The 16,919-nt window shown below is 40.3% G+C and overlaps 1 protein-coding gene across 1 annotated transcript in view; it reads left to right on the forward strand.

Moving 5' to 3' along the window:
• Positions 1–16,919, forward strand: part of LOC149805182 (uncharacterized) — a 106,905-nt gene that overhangs the window by 30,334 nt on the left and 59,652 nt on the right. The window contains exon 9 of the mRNA XM_089948139.1: positions 13,713–14,015. Within this exon, the coding sequence (XP_089804265.1) occupies positions 13,713–14,015 (303 nt within the window). The remainder of the gene's footprint in view (positions 1–13,712; positions 14,016–16,919) is intronic.

Raw genomic sequence — 16,919 nt, forward strand, 5'->3', positions numbered from 1 at the left:
GGGCTCAATTTTCGTGGTTTTGTATTTAAAAAAAGACATTTTCTTGGGTACTTAAATTCGTGGTTTTGCCTGTCAGAATTTGCATATTACTAGGTATTTAATTTCATGGTTTAACCTCTACAAGTACCTAAAATAAAGAACACAAAAGAATAAAACTAATGGCGACGCAAACAGCAGTCACTTTAATGTTCAAAACAATACTACCACCTGTATGAGCACAAATTAAAGACCTGGCAAGTTCAATACTTAAACCGTGTTTTCGACCAAGTGAATAACATCAGTCGAAGCCAAAGCAGCCAGCAACACTAAAACAATACTTGCATCTTTATGAGCACAAATAAAACACCTGTCAAGATTTATCATTTTCACCATGTTTTCGTTTGATTTCTCAAAATGAAAGGAAGCTGACGCAGCCAACAACACTAGGCCAGATGGTTATTAAAGTACATATGAATGATCTCTTACTTAAACCACTGTCCATCAAGTTGCACCATCAGTACTTTCTGATGATCATGACGTTAACACAGTGGCTTAAAAGTGGTAAAATTCATTAGAAATGAAAAGTAAAATTCAACTTAGAATGGATAATTACAGCTGACGCGACAATGAGTGAAAGATCGGACCTAATTATAAGTAGTTTTGAGAAAGCTGGACTTGTTTAATTCGGCAATTTGGGGATTATTTACCTGAAAAGCATTTGTGAGTACCATGAGACTTGATTGACACAATGTTGATACAGTGGCTTTGTCCAAAAATATGTGAAGTTTGAGCTTTAATACTCTGCTGTAATTAGTGTATATACATAGTATTTCATTAATAATAGTGTTTCAAGAAATAGTATTTTACAGGATTGTTCTTTTGAATTAAAAATGCGTGGATAAAATGAAAACTTGCTTTCAGAAGGATTTAAATGTTTCAACAACAGTTGTACTGGAATGAAGGATTGATTTGAATAATTTTCATATACTGTTATTTTGTATTATTTTTTCTTTCATTTTCAGTATTACTATTGTTTGATGACCTTATGCTTTTTCTCCTTCAAATATGTTCCCCGATCACATTAACGTTAGGGATATAAGCCTGCTACCTCTCGAATCCAGCCCTACTAAAAGACGAAAATTTGTCTTTTCTGTCTATCTCATATAGACCAAAGGGCAATAACTCTTGCCCCTTACCTCCCCTTGCCACCGCCAGGTGTCACTAGTTTCTAAGCTTCGCTTGTACTGATAACACGTACATTATACCTCCAAACAATCCAAGCCGTTTTAGCGTTAAATTGGACCATCCGAAGTTAAATTTGGATTTATTGCGTTGGACAATCATTCTTCTACAGGTTGTATACATTATTTTAACAGTTTTTTCAAAATTGAGTGACTTTGTCACCCTTACGGATTTCGTCAACCATGTTACACACGCTATCGCTGAACTCGTGTTGTCAGTTAAGAGTTAACGCGACACTGACTAATTTCGCTTACTACGTTAGTAACGGTTGTGGTATTAGCGAATTAATAACATGCTGAATTGCTAATTTGTGCTTTGTTTTCTTTCTTGTGTCGTTTCAGTAGAAATGTCAACCAAATGCATGAAATGCAAAAAGTTCAAAGCAAAAGAAGACAACCATGACTCTTGTATTGTATGTACCAAGTGTACATCATCTATACCATGCAGCGTGTGTAATACTTGGACAGAGCAAATGTGGGCTGATGTAGTCCAGAAGGCAGCAAAAGGGAGGGATAGACGGAATAAGTCGAAAAAAGATAGCATTGATGTCCTTAGTATACATCCGAAGACAGCCTCCATTGCGAGTCTTGTGGGGGATGTTTGGGTCCCCCCTCCACCTAAAGTTCATCGTTTGCAACCGTCAGCCACAGTTACATCAGCGGTAATGGAGGAAAATAATGTTGACAGGGTACAACAGTCCACCTTTGAACAGATGCGTTGTTTGGTCCAGGAAACGACGACGCAGCTATGGACATCAGGCCAGATATTACCCTTATTTCCCTCGCTCGCTTCCACAGCTTTTTCTGATTCTTTTGGGGAATGTTCCCCCAGTTTTAGGCTGCCCAGTGGGCGTAAGTCCCCCCGCATGTCCGAGCATGGCCTTCGGGCCTGTAAGTCAGGACGCATGGGGTTTTTACCGGATCCATCGGATCCATTTCATTATACAACCTCTACATCACCGGCCGTCCAGCTGTCCCAGCATGGGGACCCTATTGCTAAAACGGTCTGACCAAATATGATTTACAGGGATCTTAGTGATAAATCTGTCCATCAGGCTGTACCACTGGCAACATACCAATACTGTGGTGGAGATTTTAGTGAGAAATCTGTCCGTCCAGCCAGGCCATTGGAGCAGCCGGTACAGGTGATAGCAGGACTATCGCCAACATTCAGGCTGACCACAAGCCAGACAAACCAGCCAGCAGGTCCGGCCGTCCATATGTTCACGGCTTATCCACAAGGGAGTTAGTGACAGTGTCAAGGATGACGGAATCGCGTCATCTATGCCACCTGGTATGCTCTATCCAGAAATGCAAGCTATTCCAGAACACGACTCGGCACACAGTGAGGGTGACGAAACTCCTGCAAATCAGACGTACACAGATCCAACCATGGAACGGACTGAGTTTGGCTTCAAGGCTGCAGTGGAAGAAACTTATAGGGTGTTGGCAACTTCAGAATGCCCTCCACCTCCTACCACGACTCAAGACTACAAAGTTAAGGCGTCTGTAGATCTTGACGGGGAGGAAGAGATGCCGTCCTTCCGGCTCCTTCCCCAGTTGGCAAAAATTAAGGAGATCAGTGATCATCTGTCAGGACGAATAGGTGATCCGGGGAATGCTAAGGCGTTCTTTTCAGAAAGCCAAGTACCAGCGATGTTCTCGTGTTGCTGATACAAAACTCATTCAGACGCCTTCAGTACAGATCTTCTGGCCCTGGGCAAAAATATGGCAGCAGTTCACATGTCCGCTCCACTGTTTTACAAAGTGGACAAAAATGTGTTTCATGCCCCGTCAAAGCTAGTCCGAAACATAGTCACTACGTCTTCAATGTTAGACTTGGCTTCATTAACCATTTTCCGACTCGCAGAAAAATCCGACAATGACCACGCTTGGGAAGCGACGGCGCAGATTGCTAGAGTTATTAACAGGGCAGCTCACCATTCCATGGCTAATGCGTTGACTGCTTCTGCCAACTTAGACCTGATACGATGTGATGCATGTCTGCGGTCCACGTCGCTCAAGCCCCATCATACTCTGGCTTTACAGATGACTCCATTTGGGTCACCTTTACTCTTTGGAGGAAAAATTGAAGAAGTTCGGAAGCAGGCAGCTCAGGAACTGCCCCTCCAACTCGCTGCACAACCCACGCAGGCATTTAGAAAAAATCAGCCCCTGCCACAGCGGAGGGATGATTGGCGGACCAGGGACAAGGGATCCTTACAATCAAATGTGCAGTATAGATCCCAACCCAATGCCAGGAGACAACAGTCTAATCGAGCTAGGAGGCATCCATACAGAGGCGGTAAGAAACAAAATTTCTCCATCTTCAAGCCTCCTAACTCTCAAAGTTGACATACCCTCCCCACCACCCGCGGACAGCCTACCTGTGGGCAGCAGCCTCCTGCAATTTCAGGACCACTGGACTGCCTTTTTTCCTCAGAACGATTGGGTGATCCAGGTCATTTCGGAGGGGCTTGAGATTTCATTTGTCCAACCCCCTCCCCTGTCCTCCTCTGCCCTCTTCACGGACATACCGTCCGATCGGGAGAAGGATACCTTTCTACAACAGGAGATACAGTCGCTCATAGAAAAATGGGCGGTGGAGATGGTGAAAAAACCGCAATCGCTGGGGTTTTATTCCAGGCTGTTTCCTATCCAGAAGGCAAACAGCAAGTTGAGGCCGATCGTCAACCTGAGTCGCCTCAACCAATACATTTTACCACTGAAGTTCAAGATGGAAATGGCGAGATCAATCCGTCTTTCCATCCGGCAGGATGAGTATGCCGTCAGCCTAGATATGACCGATGCATATTTTCACGTTCCTATCCACCCCACGTCACGGAAATTTCTCCGATTCGCTCACCACGACGCGGTTTATCAGTTCCAGGTCCTACCCTTTGGCCTCAACATCAGCCCATGGGCTTTTACCAAGGTTATGGATTGCGTCGTCACCCTGTTTCGCTCAACTTCATCTACAGGGACGGCAGTGTACTTGGACGACATCCTCCAGAAACATATGGTAAGTTCTATTCTGCTCAAAGGCAGAAACGATCATTTAGCACTTTTAGATCATCTAGGCTTTCTTGTGAACTGGATAAAGTCCGATCTCCGTCCATCCCAGCGTTTTGTCCATCTGGGTATGGAGTTTCTCACTGATCTGAATCTGGTAAGGCTTCCTCGCGCTCGCGTAACCCGGATCGTCGAACTCATCGAGTCTGTTTCCAACAGGACGTGGATTTCAGCGAGAGAATTCTTGCAACTCCTCGGATTATTCAATGTGGTGGCGGACTTGATCCCACTTGGCCGTCTTTTTATGCGTCCCTTACAAATGACGTTACTGGCACAATGGCGACCCTTTTCAAGTCCCCTCAATCAAACAATAATGATCACACCCGAGATATGATCATTCCTGCATCAGTGGCACAACCCTGGTTGGCTGTCCATGGGGATTCCTCTGGAGATGCCCCAAGCGGAGATAACGGTATGTACCGATGCCAGTACCTACGGTTGGGGTGCCCACCTGTTGCCGGACTTCGCTACAGTCAGCGGCACGTGGGAGCCAGGGGAGAGGCCTCTCCACATCAATCATTTAGAAATGAGGGCTGTCATCAATGCCTTTCATTTCTGGAAGGATCAGCTCTCAGGAAAAACTGTCCTCATTATGTCAGACAACTCTGTGGTGGTGACTTACCTCCTCAAACAAGGGGGCATCAAATCACCAGACCTGTGCATTCTGATCTGGCAGTTTCTACGTTGGTGCGACAACCTCCACATCAACGTACAAATCAGACACATTCCCGGCAGACTCAGTGTCTTGGCCGACACTCTATCCAGGAAAGGTCAAGTCATTCACACGGAATGGTCACTCCATCAATCAGTCTTTCTTTGGATTTGCACACTTTGGGGGCGTCCAATGATCGATCTTTTTGCAACAAGGTGGAATCACAAGTTGCCCACCTTCGCCTCTCCGGTTCCAGACCCAGAGGCTTGGGCCATGGACGCTCTGTCAATCAGCTGGGAGGGGTTGTGGGCATTCGCCTACCCTCCCATGGTTTTGGTACCGAAAATAATCCAGAGGTTAAGGGGTCAGAACTGTTGGATGATTCTGATTGCCCCTCTCAGATGGAACAAGTCCTGTGTCACCGATCTACTCGATCTAGTCATAGATCTACCCAGGAAGATTCCAACCAGCCCAAATCTTCTCAAACAACCGTGGTCACGGGTGTTCCACCCCTGCCCGGACCGTCTTCTTCTTCACACTTGGTTCTTGTCCGGACAGCCTTGCGAGACAAACAATTTAAACCTTCGATTGTGGAGAGAATCTCAAGAGCAAGAAGGCCCTCCACTCTGAAGGCTTACGAGGGAAGGTGGCGTATTTTCAGGGACTGGTGCCATATCAATAACATCGTCCCTTTGAGTGTCTCAATCCCTCAACTGGCCGACTTTTTTCTCTGGCTTTTCGAGGAGAAACAGTTGACCCCAATTACTATCAAAGGCTACCGTTCCATGATATCAGACACATTCCGCCATCATGGTAGATGTGATATTGGGCATAACAAAAATCTATCAGATCTTTTAGCCAATTTTGATTTCAATTGACCAAAATCCCTCACCCTGTTTCCAAAATGGAATCTCTCCTGGGTTTTAACATGGTTCAATTCAGACAAATTTGAACCTTTAGCCCACACTTCGTTAAAGCTACTATCATACAAAACATGTTTCTTGATAGCCTTAGCTTCAGCATGCAGGGTGAGCGAGTTACATGCCCTTTCCAGTGACCCAAACTTTCTTCGGTTCAGATCAGATGGTTCAGTGGTCCTCCTGACGCAACCAGGCTCTGTAGCCAAAAATAGGTTACCATCCATTGGCAATCAAAGAATCATCATTTGCTCGCTCTCTTCTATAGATAAGTCAAGAGCAACAGCCATGCAAGATCCTGTTCGTGCACTCAAGCACTATTTAAAACGCACAGAGGCGTGTCGGGACACACATAAGCGCCTCTTTCTTCTGGTCAAAGCTGGTAAACGGGATATCACCCCTCAAGCCCATGCTTCATGGCTGAAGTGGGTTATACGCTCAGCGTACTCTGAGGTCTCACAAGATCAGAGTCGCCTCATGAAGATTGCAGCTCATGAGATTAGAGCAATCTTGGCGAGCCTTGCATTCGAACGCAATGTTTCGATCCGAGATATAATAGAAGCTGTTGGCCGGCATGCAGAGTCAACCTTCTCCAGTTTTTATCTCAGAGATTTGGCTTCGCAGAGGCAAACCTTGAATCTGGTAGGTCCAGTGTCGGCAGCCCAGATGACCACCAGACCCATTTAAAACAACCAGCACAGCCTATCAGCTTCGCTGGATTCGCCAGTGAAATTTCGTAGGTAAGAAGATTTCAGTAACTATCTTCTTAACCGTATATAGGGGTCACATATCACGGGACCCTAGGCCGTGTTGCTGATGAAATGAGGAGAACGGGTTATCGTTCAAATGGGGAATCCAGCCATCATTCCCTAGAAGGTACCCGGGGTGGAGGTAGGATGCTCAGCGTTCCCTCCTCCTATTACCTATTCTCCTAACGTTAATGTGATCGGGGAACGTATTTGAAGGAGAGAGCAAATTTTTAGTAAATTATGTTTCTCGGAGAATACTTACCCGATCACATTACTTAAAAACCCTCCCAACCACCCCGCTATGCGAGCATCCTCGTATAATATATATCGCTCAGCTTAAAAAAACTAGTGACACCTGGCGGTGGCAAGGGGAGGTAAGGGGCAAGAGTTATTGCCCTTTGGTCTATATGAGATAGACAGAAAAGACAAATTTTCGTCTTTTAGTAGTGCTGGATTCGAGAGGTAGCAGGCTTATATCCCTAACGTTAATGTGATCGAGTAAGTATTCTCGGAGAAACATAATTTACTAAAAATTTGCTTTCTCTATTTTCTCTCTATCCTTACTTACCTCACATATCGATTTAAGGCTGTGAGTGTAAAATTATGCTGTCGGATACCTTATCGAATGTGTGCATTGAAACAATATAAAATGATTTATAATTCTTGTTTCAAAAGGTTAAAATAAAAATTAAAACAAACACATGTAAAAGCTAATACTTAATTACCATATTACAGTATTGACCTTGATTTATCAAATACTAGTAGCTGTGTTAGGTATGAAACAATGTAAGAAAATGGGGGGGGTCATCATCCTACATGGCTCATTTTTTGTTGGGGATTTAAATTCGTGGTTCAGGGCAACAACAAAAATCACGAAAATTGGTCCCCCTTGAAAATTGATGATACTACAGTATAGGATTTTGTGCCCAGACAGTAGATTTCTGTAATCGATATATTTTTTGGGAAACAACTAGCATTATGCTCTATACTAGTGGAGATGAACACCAGCATCATTGTTAATTTCAGATGCTTTCTCTTAAAATTGTTAGTTTACTTGGCTGTGTAACAAGATAACCGGGTGGGATATTTAGGATTAACAACAGAACACGTTTTGACGACACAGATATATGGTTTAATGTGGCGATTTATATGAGTAGTGGATTATGAAGATGTGTGCGTATTTATAATCCAAATATTGGATCTATTTAACAAAAAAACGCACAGTTTCAAAGATGGAAAAAATATACAAATAAATTTAGTTCAGTAACCCTAAAATACAGGATAAATGATTTCACAAATGATTCAATAATGGAAAGATGAATATAGTTCACTCAAATAGTAAACAATGTAAGTCTTTACACATAGTAAAAAAATGTATTCGCTCAGGTAGCGAAATTATGTCACTAAACAAGAACGGATATACAATCTATCCTTCCAGTCCTGAATAATACACTGGGTCTTACTAACCCAAACTTAGCATACAGCTAAAAATACATGTGTGGAGATGCACTCCGTCACCCGTGCACCTTATCCGCTCCACAGCTCTGAATCAATTTCACAACCAATATAGACTCAGGACCCTCGGAATACTATGATCACTTGAAACATTAGACCCTACGGCTCTACAGCTGGGTCACCTTAGTCCCTCTGGACACTCCGGACGCTAGACATTAGACGCTCCGGCACCTTAAACGCTCCGGACACACGGACGTTTCTACACTCTGACAACACCGGACACCCCGGATATTCCTACCATCAAAACACTCAGCTGAAAATATACCCGATACAGTGTACTACACTTGATACAGACATAACGTAAGGACGTTATACATGGTAAGTTAAAAAGATTATATTATAATGGCAATTACAAAACAGAGGTTCAATAGTAAACCTAACCCTGCTTGATAAGACAATAGTAAACAATTCTTTTAAAAAATGTAGCTTTACATTACCAATATAAATCCTGCACTACGTCGCAACAAGAATAAAAAATGCACGCATTATGGTATGTAAAGAAAACTATAACAAACATGCAAAGGCAAATATGGTAATACACTAGTTATCACTTAAAACCCAAAAATTACCTACCCCTACAGCTGGAGTTGTGCGAATCCTTTAAGCAGGCCGCTTGCTGACAAAACCATTAGTATTGTAAAGGTCCTTTACATGTAGTAACGTATTTATACCTTTAGAATTTTCGTTATTCTTTATCAAAGGCACCTTGCACGTGTGGCACAGGATGAATCGTACTCACGATTTCGAAATACATAGACCATATTATAATCACCCTCGGGTATCGTTGTACAGAGAAAAGAAACGAAACCCGAGTACATGTATTTAATTAACAACATTTACACCATTCCGTGACAGGCTGTAAGACCAGATGAATTGATAGTTTAGCACTGCATCTGTTGTGCTGCCTGTGCCATATTTCTGCTAGCATTTGCTGTTTTTACTTTCTCAGTCAAATACATTACCTGATCAAATTAACATCATAATGTTCTCTCTGCTACCTCTGAAAATCAGTCCTCTCCAAAGACAAAAAAATGTCTGTAGATCTATAGACAAACAGACCTGCCTACTCTTACAATTTTGTCACAAGTCTTAAAAAAATTACCCTTAAAATACCGACTTACAGCATACTAGCAAAAATTATGGAAAAATGATCATCACAGCAAAATCTGGATAATTGGTTCATCCATGTTTTTGGATCTAGGTTTCATCTTAGAATTAGTGAAATTAGTCAGGGAACCAGACTAACTTTACAGCAGCACCCCAGATGCTTTAAACTGCACATTTTTGTTCATGCGAAGCGTCTACATGATCAAACTGTTGATTATAGAGTTTTTAAAAATGGTTTCCAGAAAGTGATGCATGGTTAAAGCGAAAAGAAAAATAAGCTTCTAGAAAAGTGTTAATAATCCACACGGAAGAATAAAAAGGAGTATTAAGATTCTTGTGAATAAAAGCTGGAAAGGACACATTTACGTTTATTGGACGTCACATGCCAATTTGACTCGTGGCAGGAGATATGATTGCCATTGTCATGTGAAATGGAAAAGAATTTTCAAGAATTATGTCAAGTTGAGAGATAGTAACAAGCCTCCTTGCTGCATAGGGTTTGGAACTAGAGTTTGTGCAGCTGTACTAGTTGTAAATAAAGTCTACACGTACTTTACAAACTTTTCAGTTGAACATAATGTTTATTGTCGAGGCATTGAACTTTTAATTACATTTTCCAGCTTTACAGTAGCAGTTACTGATATTTTGTTACGCCTTAATGAAAACTGGTCAATCTTACGGAGAAATAAAATCACCTGCCTTACTGAGATGATTCATTTTTTGCAAAAGGTATTGCCTTCAAGATGTTGACAAGTTAATATGATGAAATATAAATTGGCATCCCATACAAGTCCTTTTCCCTGCCCTTACATGGCTTTGGAAATATTGAAGCTGGGCATATGGGATTACATGTTTTGACTTTTCAAGCTGGACCAAGCCATAAGTCGATGATTGATTGCCACCCCTCTGCCAAGCAACTAGTCCAGCCATAGAGACAATCCATGTATGGTTTTAGCAGTCTGCTTCTGTCATCTCAATGGCACTGTGTAGCCTTACAGTGCTTGTTCACCATAAAATTTACAATAAACCAATCTGTCATCTTGGACTGGCAAGCAGCTAGCCAGCCACACCTCTCAACAATATTGGCAGCAACAACATCTTGTGCCCAACACACTGCACAGTCATGTTGTGTGCTGGACATGATGCGAATGCCACTGATGGTATCCCAGACAGAGAGAATTACACATGTTGACAGTACTATGTTATGGTATGTTATATACCTGGACTAGGGCTATACAAGAGAAGGACAATACCACAACAGTTGATGAGGCAGATGAGATGGACCTGTCTGAACATTCTGATCTGACCATGGAATGGACAAAATTTAGCTTCAAGGCAGCAATCAAGGAAATTCATTGGATTTAGCTGCCACCTAAATACCCTCCTCCATCTGCAAAATAAGTCCTAGTTATTAAGGCAAGGCCTCTGGATGTTGATGACAAGCTGTCATTCAGGGTATTGCTATTATTGTCCAAGTTTGTTCAAATTACCCGGCAGACCGCTTCATTGGTCTAGTTGTTAGAGCATCCACCTCTGATGTAGGAGGTCATGGATTCAATCCCCAGTAGTCATACCAGAGACTTAAAACAATGGTACTAACAGCTGCCTTGCTTGGTACTCGGCATTAGAGGTTTAGGACTGGTTGGCCTGGTGTCAGGATAATGTGGCTGGGTGAGACATCATGCTATATGTCTGTGGCATGATGCCCCAGTGCTAGACATCACTATAAACTGTCACACTGCAGACATTGTAGCGATATGACTGAAAAATTGTTAAAGCTACATTAAAAATCCAAATCATACACACACACTCAAATTACCTGGTATCTCAGAAAAAAATTTGAGACTCCAATCAATCCACTTCTTTTCCGTGAGTCATTGCTCGCAACTTTCTCACCTCATTGGTACAAGTGACGTACTGATATGCATTAACCAGATGTACCTAGACTTGACAAAGACATTTCCACCTTTAGTATGTCTTTTCTGCTATGTTATAAAGTGGACCAACTTGTAGGCCATATCACCAAGGTAGCCAATATGGTAGCTGACCACATGATGGCAATCACCATTTTAACTTTTTAAATGGGTTTTATTTGAATAGATGCACTCTTGCATTCTTCTTCTTCTCAAGCCGCATCATGCAGCAACCCAACACTTCCTTCCTTTCTCCATCTGTTCAGGGGCTGAATTTAGTGAGAAAGCAAGAAGCATAATAGTCGTCTCCATTATCAGTTCAAGCCCCTATCTCTGAACAACTCCATCATGGAAGTAATGATCAACACTGGAGAAATTGCAGAACGGTCCTCAGCAACAGCAGAACATTGTGGCTAAGCAAATTATAGGCAGCCATATGCCCCTAGTTTTTGCCAGAGGGCAGGGAAAGGGAATGGAAAGGTCTATCCATCTTTTTGCACATGAAGAACAAGCAATCAGTCTTTATCTCTCTGATGCATACTTCATTTACAAAGTCATTTGACATCACTCAAATACCTTTGCTTCACATACCATGGGGTATACAATAGAATCTGTCTTGAAAAACCACCTCTGCTGCCAAACAATAATGGTCTCTCAAGACAGGTGGTCTCTCATGACAGGTCATAACACTATATAATGCAAATATACATGCATCAAGAATGTGGTCTTTCAAAACAGGTGGTCTCCCATAGCAGTGGTCTTTCAAGACAGGTTTTACTGTAATACCAATTTTGGGCCTTTCCATTCAACCTCAGTCTAAGTCCTTGTGCCTTTTCACCAATACATTGGTTTCTGCATCAGTTGGGAGTAGAGACTCATTTGACAGTTGGAGAAACCAGCTTTAAAATAATCCCTCAAGTTCTTGACAGCTTCAGGACTTAAGCATTATAGCTCCTTTTGATATCCCCACAATGGTGCTAGTAATCATGGTTCATTGATTTTCTTGACCTGTTGGTATACACCACTCTGGAGTTGTTTTTGAGGAGGGATCTGTAGTTACAGAGTGGAGGGTCTCTCCTGCTTATCAATTAAATGATGCCCCACCTTTTTACACTGGACACTATCAGATAATTTATTGACCAAGATCTGTCTTCAAACAGGGTTAAGGATTACAATCTTCTGACTAGAAGGCAGTTGAAATCCAAGATCTATAATGCCAAGTGATGAGTATTCTGTAAAGGGTGCATTCAGCAGTGCATTGATCTGTATTGATCTGATATGCCACTCGTTGACTGCAGTGTCAGGTTTCTCTTTCACTCATTCATTGCTCAGTTTCCACCATTAAGAGCTTTAGAGCAGCCCTCTTTCATACTTAAGTTCTTATGGGTTTCCAGCAGAGTCAGGCCCTCATCTGTTAGTATATATCAGGTACATTGGTCTCCAGTGACAAGTTGCCTACTCATTAATGCTTAAGTGGAATATTTTTATGTATGTTCTTTGATTGTTGTAAACTTTCTTATCAACCTGAATGAGGCTTATTTCGAGAATTGTGCCATAAAAATGGTCATCATTCTTAAGCATCAACTTGGAAAAGGAGTAAGAATCATGTTTTATTGAGGGTTCATATTATTGGCAACTATGATTCAATCTTTCTTTTGTGAAAGCCCAGCTTTATGGTGAAGAATCAACTACCATTGGTAAATGCTGAATGAATTCAAACCCCATAATATGTTAAGTCCATGCATCTTAGAAAATAAACAGTGAAAATTAAGTCCACATTTTTTTATTTGTCTAATAAAGTTCTGAAATCCTGCATTGTTGTTGGTGTCATCATGGTCTAGTCATCGTAAATATCATCTGACTCACTTTCCTTGACCTCACTGTCACATGTGGGTGCTTATGTAGCAACTGAGCTTGGGCTCTGCAAGTAACACATTGATCATATAGTTTTTGAAATCTATTAAAGGTTGCAGCTGAACTCAAGTCAGTTGTGCAGCAAGATCAAATAACCACCATCTTTTATTTGCCACTGAGCAAATATCGCATTTTGCTCAATCAGAGGGTTTCTAAAAGATTATGGTCAAACATTTACTGGAAGAAGTAGAACTCTGCTTGGCACTGAACAAGTACATGCATTACATTTGATAAAAAAGTTTGTCAGCTTGAAAGCAAAGTGAGTATTGCCTTTACAAGCCAAGTACTTATGGGGCCATGTGTACTTTGTATGTTGTAAACAGGTACCCAGGGGTATCATTTTATTACCCAGGTTATTATCAATGGGTGAGTACCCAGATACCCATTCACAGATCTAACTAATATTGTACTAATATGCTATAAACCCAACTACATACATAACACCTTTTTAAATGTTTTGATTTTTTTTGTACAAAAAAACAAAACAAAAACAAAACAAAATAGACAATTTTTTTTATTGATTTCTTCATATTCATATGTAGATGACCTGATAAAAGTTTTCATGTCATTTTAAAAGTTTTGTAAATTTTGCCAAACTGAATTAACCTTTTGGTTTGCAGTGAGTTGTACCAATTCTCTATTTTTCTGTTTAGATCCAAGCAATGATACAACAGCACAGAATGCTTCAGGAATTTCAGCAGCAGCAAGAACTGCAACAACAAGAGCAACAGCAGCAGCAATTACATCAGCAGCATCATGGTCACCATCAGCAACAGTTACAGCAACAGCAGTTGCAACAAGACATGGAGCGAGAACAGCAGCTTCAGCACCAGTTACAGCAAGAGCTGCATCAGCTGCATCTCCAGATTCAGAAACAGCATCTAGAACAGCAACAACAGCTAATGCAACAACAACAGCAATCGACACTAGATCAACAGCAATTGCAACAGCTCAAGGTATTGTCCATCTTAAGAGCTTATGTAATGGTCCTTCATCTGTTATTAGTTATCAGTTGCTATTGCCTCTTGTTCAGAACCACTTAGAGGAACGTCATGAAACTAGGCACACAGTTTAATTCAGAGAGCCCTAGTTAGCCCTAAATGTACAGTTTTGCTCCACAAATATCAGGTATGGCTCATAGGGTAGCCATCTTGAAAATCTTATTTTCTTTACTGTTTATGTAAGGATGGTATGAACTTCAGTCATCAGTTAAACGCCTTAGAATATCTAGTTGGTCCTACATAGTACTAGTTCTGACCGACAAGATGGTCACATGTGGGTCATCTTGAAAATCTTGTTATTGCTACTCATCCTCAGTGGTCATATTGACATGGGATTTTCACTTAAGCACAAAATATGTATTTGGCCCTTAATGAAAATGAGGTCAAGATGTGATACAGATTTGATTGGTGGTTTGGTGCATAGATGTATGAATATGTATATTCTGAATTTATGGCAGTATTGAAGCAGGCGTGTCTATCACAGTTTGAGTCCTTTATTCAATCAGGATCAGCATATCTGAATACGGTTCAGTTATTGGACCTGACGGTCTTTGAGTTCTGTAGCTTTAGCAAGAACTGATGAGCTAATATTGGTTTGATATATTTAAAGAAATAACACGTTTCATGACTAAAGGAGGTGCTTGTTCATTCAAACACTTACAGACCCACAGGTTATAATGTGACATTAATAATAATAACAATTAGTTGTAACAGACTTGGCTTATGCATATGTGGGCATATTGGATCCTACTGGTCCTGGACCAGCAAGTCAGAAGGGAAATTGTCGGGCCGTGTGATAGCCATCTTGAAAATCTTGGTTTAGATACTTTTCCTGAATGGATAGTTGTATGATATGGGGTTTTCACTAAATGGCTTTTTATAATATCTTGTTGCTCCTAAATAATGACAGTACTGATCTCCAACATGATGGCCACCATGAAAATCTTTATATCACAACTTCACTGTAATTGATATGAAGTTATGTAGCTGGTTATTAATGAAAATTATACCAATGTGACCTCTCAAAATTGAACAGATCTCTTAACAGCTACCTCTCTGGAATTGATAATCATACCAAATTATATATATATATATATATATATATATATATATATATATATATATATATATATATATATATATATATATATATAGTTATTATTATTACTTATTGCAGTACAAATCTGATGCTGATCCAACTGCAAAAATGCCTATTTTATCTGGACAGATGGTCATATCAGCATGGGGTTTTCAAAGAAACACCATTAGCAACATGTAGCTGGGTTTGAAAGAAACATTGCTTGTCTGACCTCATACATGATACCATCATGGCCATCTTGAAAGTTTTGTAATGATTGTTCCTCTTTAATAGATGGTGTCATTTACTAAAACATTTTGTTACATCTGAATAAAAATGTTGAAGGTTTGACCATCACCATGTTTGCACATTTGTGAAGAAATTGTGAATACCAGTCCTAATTGATCTTATCATCAAGTCAAAAGACATAATTGTTTGCATTCTTGTGTTTTAGAATGTTATGTATTCATGTTTTAATTAGGCAGAAGTGGGTATTTTATTATTTTATGTAATTAATGTTCATTGATGAGTAAAATAGTCATCAGTTGCAGTTATTGTGTTAGTCGCATTTTAGACATATTTAGCCATTTAGGCAACCTTGCACCAAGATTACCTTTTCGAGTTCTCTGAGCAATGAAGCTACCCTGATTACTGTTCATGCTGGGTTTTTCTATTATATGACAAGTGGTAAGTGACTTTATGATTGGTTAGTTTACTGCTTGTCTGTATAAACCACATAGCATGAACAGCATATTAGTGGTAGTCATTCCATTGGAGCTTCTGAAGGGTGCTTTCATGTGATTGTGATAAGAAAAGTGCCTAATGATTCTTTTGCTTCAAGGAAACATGTGACTCAACCTTTGTCCCATATGATAAGGTACATACATTTTTAATATAGCTATTGGAACAGTTTTTATATATATATGTACTATGTATATTTCTCTCTGAAATGTATGTTGATGTATTTTAGTACCTTCAGTAGACAATAGGTTATCAGCCTGCATATTCTTTTTTGAGCCTATCATTCTTTCCATATGTCTGTCTGCTCTGCGTTTGCTCTAGACACTGATTGTTTTGTGTTTAGGTTTATTTAGTCCACTATCTCTCTATGTGGATAATAAATATAAGAGGTAGTAAGTCATTCATATTGAATGTACTATAAACAGAATCATTGTATACATGCAGAACAATAATGCACTGTATTGTTATGAATAATTGTAATAAATGTATTTTTATTGTATTTGCAGGGTGTAAGAAAGCAGGAGAAATGTATTTATCACTATTAACAAACCTCATGCACAATAAACCCAATTTCTTACATACAAATAATGGACTTATCTATTTTGGGAGTAGAAGGCAAATGCTGTAACACTTGTACTTCATTGAGCTAATGAACTCGGGGACTTGTACATATGCACCTGAATTTTGACCAGAGTTTGTATTTAGATTGATTCCAATAAGCAAGTTGATAGTTGGTACTCAGGCATAGAGTTTAAGGTCAAAGGTCGTGTATGAAGTTCATAACTGTATTAGCATGTAAGCATAACACAAAAATATGAACAGATTTTTATCACCCAGTTTTGGGGTATATCTAAAGAATGCCTTGAATGAAACAACTGCTGTAACATTTTTGTTCCAGTTGTAAAGTTGCACATTTAATTTAACTTTTGAGTACCATATGTACTCCTTATAAGTTGAGTCCAACTGCAAATTGCACAGACCCAGATCTGCCATTACATAATGCACCAACATATCTGGGTCTGTGCAGTTTTTAAGGAGTA

Source organism: Sinohyriopsis cumingii, chromosome 2 (assembly GCF_028554795.1).
Source record: "Sinohyriopsis cumingii isolate HCF-2022 chromosome 2, ASM2855479v2, whole genome shotgun sequence".
Taxonomy (NCBI): Eukaryota; Metazoa; Mollusca; class Bivalvia; order Unionida; family Unionidae; genus Sinohyriopsis; species Sinohyriopsis cumingii.